General features: G+C 45.2%; 1 protein-coding gene across 2 annotated transcripts; it reads left to right on the top strand.

The window, feature by feature from the left end:
* Nucleotides 1-8,048, top strand: LOC105890602 (cyclin-dependent kinase-like 1). Of its 2 annotated transcripts, none has more exons than XM_012816647.2 (10): nt 1-523; nt 710-898; nt 1,326-1,447; nt 2,651-2,723; nt 3,816-3,906; nt 4,613-4,813; nt 5,077-5,159; nt 5,721-5,777; nt 6,162-6,314; nt 7,922-8,048. In XM_012816647.2, the coding sequence occupies exons 2-10, from the start codon at nt 731-733 to the stop codon at nt 8,021-8,023; spliced, it is 1,050 nt and encodes a 349-aa protein (XP_012672101.2). In that variant the 5' UTR covers nt 1-523; nt 710-730; the 3' UTR covers nt 8,024-8,048. The 2 variants fall into 2 exon arrangements, with proteins under 2 accessions (XP_012672101.2, XP_031430011.1); XM_031574151.1 differs by having other exon boundaries at nt 1-500.
* The last annotated feature ends 366 nt before the right edge of the window (nt 8,049-8,414 follow it).

The raw sequence follows: 8,414 nt of genomic DNA on the forward strand, positions 1-8,414 counted from the left end.
GACCTTAAGTATGGGTTGTTAAACACCTGGCAACCCAGTCAGTTCTTCGGTTACACGAGAATGAGACACCTGGGCTAGCGTCCGGACAGTGGTGAGAACAGGGTCAGAGAAAAAGTGCCCCTTGACCGTGGATTCGTCAAATACACGCTAAATATAATCAGTAAAAGACAGGTGAGCAGGTTATTATATTTTCTCCTGTGTGTTTCCGGCTTCATTTGTTTTGCTCAACGACTGGGTATGGTTACCAAGGACGCAGGATTGGAGAGGCGCAAGGCTGCGGAATTAATCTCACGACAAAGGAAAGAGGTAGATCTGGGCTATCAAGTACGCACTTGAGTGAGTGTTGCCCTAATGGTAACCTCTCGACAATTAAACAGACGTCTCAGTGCCCCATGTCAGCGAGAACTTTGAAGGAAATGAGATTTAAGCGACGCAAGCGGAGACAGATAGCAGGAAAACGCCGGACGCACGTTCGAAACTAGGTTTGGACGGGGGGTTAGGTGAGTTCTATGTGTTTTTGTAGGTGAGTATTCGTTTTCTTCCACTTTTTGTGTGGCACCATTTTTACGAAATTAAAGTAAGGGACGTGCAATAAGGGGACATTAATATTTCCCAAGTCTCGATTCCTGTTCTGCTCAGATAACAAATCAAAGTCAGATCATGGAAAATGTCAGACTCCAAATCAGACTCCAAATATTTCATTTTGCAGCTGAATTGTATCGCCTATCCAATGGAGAAGTATGAGAAGCTGGCTAAGATTGGAGAGGGGTCCTATGGCGTTGTTTTTAAGTGCCGCAACCGGGAAACAGGGCAAATAGTTGCTATCAAAAAGTTTGTGGAGTCAGAAGACGACCCGGTCATCAAGAAGATCGCTCTGAGAGAGATTCGTATGCTGAAGGTGAGGAGATGCTCATCACACAGGTACGAGTGTGCATCTGTTCTCTCTCTCACACACACAAACAAGCACAGAGAGAGAGAGAGAGAGAGAGAGAGAGAAAGTTCATGTTACCCATCAGGTTATGCCCATACTTAGACACTCATACTTCAATTAGATTAATTGATCAATGAATTCAAATGTACTTTTTTTGACGATTGACAAATTATACATTGTATTGTCAAAGCATTCACACAAACAGTAAGACATTGATTGTGTGTTTGTGAGAGTGTGTGTGCCTCTCTCTCTCTCTCTCTTTCTTACTCACACACACACACACACACACACACACACACACACACACACACACACACACACACACACACACACACACACGCGTTAAGTGGTTTGACATGAGCTTGAATGCTTGTTCTCTTGTGGCATCCTGCAGCAGCTGAAGCATGTGAACCTGGTCAACCTGCTGGAGGTCTTCAGGAGGAAGAGACGCCTGCATCTGGTCTTTGAGTTCTGTGAGCAAACCGTCCTCAATGAACTGGACAAACACCCAAGAGGGTAAGTGTGTGTGTGTGTGTGTGTGTGTGTGTGTGTGTGTGTGTGTAAGCTCCCCATCCTCTCTCTTGCTCTTTCTTCAATGTTTTGAGCTTCATAGGCAGACCATCAGTAACTCTTCTATGTGAAGTATCAGAATGGGTGGCAGTAAATGTTGACCTACAATCTCAATGGTTATCAGAGCTAGTCTAGTCTCTTGTTCCACATACGATGCAGTTGATACAAAACAAAACATATTTAACGAGTGGCTATGAAACAGGAGGCAAGTCCTTGGCTTATGTGCTCTTCAACCCTCTTTGCATTTAATCTTCCTTTCTTTCTTTCTTTTTCTCTCTCTCTCTGTTTCTCGCTCTCTCTCTGTCTCACACACACACACTTATTCTCTCTTGTTCTCACTCCCTTGCTCCCCTGTATTGTACCTGTCAAGTTTGAGAGATAGACCGCAAACTTAAATCACCACATTATATTGCGAAAGAGATTTGTCTGTCTCATCCTGGCTCACCTCATCTGTTGAACTTGCATGTGTTATGTTTTTTAAACTTGACTTCACGACAAAGCCAGATCACACTGCACCCCTTGCTAAACCAAAGAGAGGAGTGTGAGAGGGTACTTGGGGTCACTTGCTTGCCAACAAGCAAGACTGTTGCTATGAAACCGAATAAAGAACAGGGTATTTAGGCAACCAAGTGGGTGGCCTTAAAGAACGGCAAGCACAAAAGAACCCCCGAAAATGAAGGATTTGGCATGTTTTTTTGCTGATGTCATTCTTCTTTTTTGTCTTTTGCTCATTCTTCTGTTAGTTTGAAATGACTGGCCCAGGATGGTGGGAGGTGTTAGATCTAGTACTGTGAAGTAGCACGGCGTGCAGAGCTACTATAGTGCACCCCTGCACGATTGTGTTCACTTTATTTCCCAGAATCCTCAGCAGCGCAGTGGTAACCCTAGACACTCCTTGAAAACAAAGGCGTCCGTTGCCATGGCGACAAGGGCGCCCTTTTAACACGTCGCCCCGCACCGAAACGCGACGGGTGCAGAACACACACACACACACACACACACACACACACACACACACACACACATACAGAGTCAAACAAAACATGTATATTTGTTACACAGCTATTATGTGAGTTCACTCTTTCTGATGCATCTGACAACTGAAACTGTTCCTTCTTTTGTCTTCTCTCTTCTTGTTTTCCTGCACAGGGTCCCTGAGGCGCAGCTGAAGAGTATAGTATGGCAAACACTCCAGGCTGTCAATTTCTGCCACAAGCACAACGTCAGTACCGATTCCAGACTCTCTTTGTGTGTCAGACGATGTCAGTTTCAGGAGAGGAATGGTGAAAATGGTACCCCCCTCTAGCCAGTGAGAACAATTGTGTTACCTAATTAAGGCACCATTGTCACTCCTGTTGGCAGCTGGGTAGGGTAGCTGTGCCGTGACTCCAGTGGCTAGATTTATGACCCCCGCTGGCCAGATTTCACGCAGGCAGCGGAGTTTACACAAGTTGTCAAAACATGCCACCTGTCATGGATACAGATCTGAAAGGAGATATCTCATTTGTGAATGGCATAAGAGAGCTCCTATTCCATTGAATAGAGGGTGAGAGTGGATTCAGTCTAGCATTGTGATAATTTGTTGTAATGTGTCTACAGGCTACTGGCTTTGTTGCAAGTATACATCAAGGTGTTATTATTAAGGCTGCCAAGCGATTGATAAGTGAATTGGGTGAAGCGGCGCAAAAACGTTGGGAAAAGTTTAATCCTACACAAATGGGGAACGAATTTAGCTGCCGGCGGCCAATCAGATTGTTAGTTACTGTCTCTAAGGGTTTGGAATGGCAGGACTATGGCGTCGTTCGGTTGTTTCATTTGCAAACAGCTTGAGAGTCTTTGTAAGGAGTTGTTGTTCTTCCTTGTATGTTAGATATTTATTTAGTCTTACTTTAACAGAATGACTGTTCTGATATAAAGACAAGTGACTGGATAGGCTACTAGCTGGCAAGCGTGCTATCTAGCTTGCATTTCCGTACACCATGGCACGCCCAGTGTCAGTGTAACATCCAACTACCAATACAGCCCAAAACATTGATGCCTGTTCCACATCAGCAGCGCCCAGTTGGAGAAATACAAACTGTCCAAATTTACTATTCAAATCTGTGCATTATGGCCAACGCTGAGCAATTTACATATGGGGTCAACAGCCATCATAGAGTGCAATTAATCTTCGTTCTTTTCATCTGGGTGTCTTCCAGCTTTGTGTGCAGCACTAGATTACTTATTTGTGTGTGTTTCTGAGTTTATATATCCTGAATATACCACATGTGTGTGTTCTTATGTGCATTTGTGTGTGTGTGTGTGTGTCCACCAGTGCATCCACCGGGATGTGAAGCCAGAGAACATCCTGCTGACCAAGACGGGAGTTATCAAGCTGTGTGACTTTGGCTTCGCCCGCATCCTCAGTGGGTCACCTTGGCACAAGACCAACCCCATCACACACACACACACACCTCCCCCATTCTCCCATCACCTTAGCACAGCACCCCATCACACACACACACACACACTAGCCTCCACCTCTCTATTAATGACTTATTCATCACGCCATCTACATCACTGTTTTCTTTTCCTCTCTCTCTCTGTCTTTTCTCTGTCTCTCTTTCATTTGTTCTACCTCTGTTTCTTCCCCCTCTCTCCCATGCTCTCTCTCGCTGACCCTGCTCAAATTCAGAGCTCTGTGTTTGGGTGTGTGTGTGTTTGTGTGTGTGTGTACTTGTGTGTGTCTGTGTATAGGAGGTCACTAGTTATCTGCTTACTTGCCTGTCCATCCCCAGTGCCTTCAGTTTCAGTGTATGTAAGCCTAACATGTGCTCCATCCGTCAGCGTTGCCTTGTAATCCTCTCTGTGCAATGTACGAGTGTGTTTCTTCAATGAGGCCCTTTGTGTGTGTGTGTATGTGTGTGTGTGTGTTTGTGTGTGTGTGTATGTATGCATGTGTGTGTGAGTCTGCGTCTGTTTGTGCGTGTGTGTATGTGTGTGTGTGTATGCATGTGTGTGTGAGTCTGCACCTGTCTGTGTGTGTGTGTGTGTGTGTGTGTGTGTATGTATGTGTGTGTGTATGTGTGTGTGAGTCTGCGTCTGTGTCATGTGCGTGTGTGCATATGACAGCGGGGCCTGGCGATGACTACACAGACTATGTGGCGACGCGCTGGTACCGCTCCCCTGAGCTGCTGGTGGGGGACACACAGTACGGGCCGCCCGTGGACGTGTGGGCGCTGGGCTGCGTCTTCGCCGAGCTGCTCAACGGGAACCCACTCTGGCCTGGCCGCTCCGACGTCGACCAGCTCTACCTCATCCGACGCACGCTGGGTGGGTTCTCATCAAGGGCACGCAGGACGTGTGTAGGAGTTTGGCTTGAATGTAGGAATGTAGCATGTAGGAGTTTACCTTTTCCTTGGTGCCAGATAGTGCCCTTGATTGGAAAAGGAACCATTATGGTTTCCCAGATCTGGGAGAGTTCCTGGTTATACACAAGTCAGGACACTAGTCAGTGCCTTCAAGGCTAGTGATGTCATTTTCCGCAGATGTTCTAACAACAGTCAGGTTCACCTTTGACCTTTGGATCCCTGTAGGTGACCTGATCCCCCGTCATCAGCAGGTGTTCCGCTCCAATGTCTTCTTCAGCGGAGTCAGCATCCCAGAGCCAGATACTATGGTAACGCCACACCACACCACACAGCTGAGATCAATGAGGACGTCTGAGTCGGTGTGTGTGTGTGTGTGTGTGTGTGTGTGTGTGTGAGAGTGCAGATCAGTTGGCAGGAATTACATTGACATCTGATGCTTCAACAGTAACCCATTTAAATGTATTCAGTCTCAGTTTCAGCGTGGAGTGAAATGGTATAGTTTGGATGAACCGTGTGTCTGAAGGCTGGTCAATGGCCCGGTACAAAATGCCTCAACTAAAAAGCTTTTAAAATGTATTCACATTTTTTTAATGGTCCAATCATATATGATAGAGACACTGTTGCCAAATCCCTGAACAACTACACTCTAGTGATGACATTTCAGGTGAATGCACTTGCAAATGCAGTGGATTCATTGAAAATTGCAAGAGCAATGTGCATGCATTATCAAGGTTAGGAGTGGACTCCCAGGGAGCCCACACTCCTTACAATGGAAGTAGCTTTGTACAGAAGTGTCTTAATAATGTAAACCGAATGTTGAGAACTGCGATGGTGATTGTGTAACTGGACATGTTTGACTGTATCTGCAGGAGCCCTTGGAGAAGAGGTTTCAGGGGGTGTCCCCTCATGCACTCACTGTTATGAAGGTGATATCTATATTATCTGTATGTGTGTGGTGTGTGGTATGTGGTGTGTGTGTGTGTGTGTGTATATGAGAGAGAGAGAGTGACAAGATTTTATATTAATTAGTAGGTTGAAGCAAAGGAGACACTCACTTTGTGTGTGTGTGTGTGTGTGTGTGTGTGTATATCTTCCCTTGTCTGCTTGTGTGTATCTTTGCTTGTGTGTGTGTGTATGTGTGTGTGTGTGTGTGTGTGTGTGTGTGTGTGTGTGTGTATCTTTGGTCATGTGAGTGTGTCTATGTGTGTGTGTGTGTGTGTGTGTATGTTTCCTCGTATGCTCGTGTGTGTTTATCTTTGCTCGTGTGAGTGTGTGTGTATCTTTGCTTGTGCTTGTGTGCGTGTGTGCAGTCCTGTCTGGTGATGGACCCGTCTCTGAGGCTGTCCTGTGAGGAGCTGCTGGAGGTGCCCTACTTCCAGGAGGACGGGGGCATACCTGTGGGGCGCGACAGTGAGAGGACGGGCAGACGCCATGAAAAGGGCTCCCGCCGCAGAGTACCAGGGGTACGACACCCCCGATACTAACTGCTGCCTCTTCCTCTGTCACACTGACCTTTCTCCCAACTGTTTCTCTCTCTATCGTCCCCTCTTTCTTCTTTTTCCCAGCTCTGAGCTGTTCAAATTCAAATGCTAAGTTGCTTTATTAGCATTAACACTGTTGCCATAGCAAGTGTTTAGAACGGCAGAGTAATGTACCCAGTGTAATGTCCCAGTAACAAACATAGTAGCTCTAAAAACGGGCATTGTTGGCTGTTTCTCCTTGTGCACATAGTATCATATGTGTTCTTACTAGGGCTGTGAAATGATTACAATTTTTAATCAGATTAATCACAGGTTTCTGTGGATTAATCATGATTAGTCACATATTTTCTCGGTATATTTTTGTGAGAACAAAAAGATTCATGACAAAAGACAGATATATACATTTAACATGTTTTCTTTTTTTCATTCATAAAAAAAAACAATGGTGCTGCAACTGAGCAGTTCTTTAGCAGTTATCTTTGCTATTCCATATGGAACATTAATATAATCTTCATCCTAAACAGAATGTGGGCTTCTTAGCCATTGTATGGTTGAATAAAACATTTTTCTTTTCTTTTTAAATCAAACAGAAATGATTTGGGCTTCTTAGCCATTGTTTTTATAGGATGTTTGAACATTTTTCTCTTTTTTGTCAAACAACCATTAACCACACCATGACACAATCTAATGCCTCTAAATGCCCTTTTACAGTAGTCTAGCCGCGGCTATCATATTACGTGCACTGTCTATCCCTATAGTGGTCGTTTTGTCTTCAATTGCCCAGTTGCTTGCAACAGTTTGGAACTGTTGTGCACATGCCTCTGCAAAGTGGAGCTCTTCTGTTTTCATGCACGTTAACGACTTTAACTTCCATTCGTCGGTGATTAGATGTGCAGTTACACCCAGGTAGTTATCGTTACTCACAGAAGTCCAGTGATCCCCTGTCAGCGCCTGATGTTTCGTAGCAGCCAAGTCATTTTTCTTTTTTTTCTTTTCAGCTTCATACAGCTCGTGGATTTTTGTCATTATTGTGCGACTTTACGGTGCTTTGATACTCGAATCCCCCGTTGCCACTCGCACAACTTCGGTGAACCCCTCGTCCTCAACAATATTAATCGGTCCACAGCTTTTTGCAATCCATTTGGCAACTGTGCTAGTCAACTTGTCACAGGCACACTTAATGAGGGGCCTACGTTGTTCAGTGAGGGTGGTTTGGCGCATTCCACTTTAACTCCCCTCGCCGACCAACGCATGCATCGCGTTGAGGTGGTACTTATTGCCACGGTGAAACGATAACGTCTTCCCGCAGAGTGTGCATATCACTTTGGTTTTATTGAATGTTCCATCTTTGTTTTTTTGAAACACGAACTTCCCATTACAGCGGCTACTAATGCAGATTGGGCGGAATTGTGGGTATATTTGGATGCTCATTCTGCGCATGCGTTAAATGCGTAAAAAAAATGAACTAATTAATCCTGTAATTTAATCATAACGCGTTAACGGGTTATTTTTCACAGCTCTAGTTCTTACCCTTATTTTCTCTCTTTCTTTTCACAACCCCCCCCCCCCCCCCCCCATGTCTCCTACAGCCCCAGTACCTACCACAGCTTCCTGGGAGTAACGTCTCACCAGCACCCGAACACAAGAAACAGGTCAAACCTAAATACGACCACCACCTGCCCAACATTTAAAGAAGAGAGGAGAGACATGAAACAAGAGCAAGAAAGAGGAAGAGGAAGAAAGGGAAAGAGAGAGTGAGAGAAGGATACTGTAGGGGATATTCAACCCTGTACAACCTAGCAGAAAGACAGTGAGGAGAGGAGTGTACATTTCACTTCATTGGTTGCATGCGTTCGTCCTGTGAGTGCACTTATCTACTAGCGTACAGAAGAATGGAACCAGGCATTGTCTGAGAGGGGACTTGTGTAGCATTACACGCCATTAAGTCTTCCCTTTCTAAGGGAGGACTTAGGAGCGGTTACTACCACACTTAAACAGTCAGGGCCTCATTTACTAACATTGCGACCGCAGCTTAATCTGCGCCTTTGCCAAACCGCAAATAACGCACGGTATTTTGCATCC

This window comes from Clupea harengus, chromosome 9, assembly GCF_900700415.2.
Source record: "Clupea harengus chromosome 9, Ch_v2.0.2, whole genome shotgun sequence".
Taxonomy (NCBI): domain Eukaryota; kingdom Metazoa; phylum Chordata; class Actinopteri; order Clupeiformes; family Clupeidae; genus Clupea; species Clupea harengus.

What these genes read in the sequence shown, in the direction of transcription:
- LOC105890602 (XM_012816647.2), top strand. Translation starts at nt 731, where the DNA reads ATGGAGAAGTATGAGAAGCTGGCTAAGATTGGAGAGGGGTCCTATGGC. An exon ending in ATTTCTGCCACAAGCACAAC is followed by an intron (nt 2,724 to 3,815) that starts GTCAGTACCGAT and finishes TGTGTCCACCAG; the next exon opens with TGCATCCACCGGGATGTGAA. An exon ending in CCCGCCGCAGAGTACCAGGG is followed by an intron (nt 6,315 to 7,921) that starts GTACGACACCCC and finishes TGTCTCCTACAG; the next exon opens with CCCCAGTACCTACCACAGCT.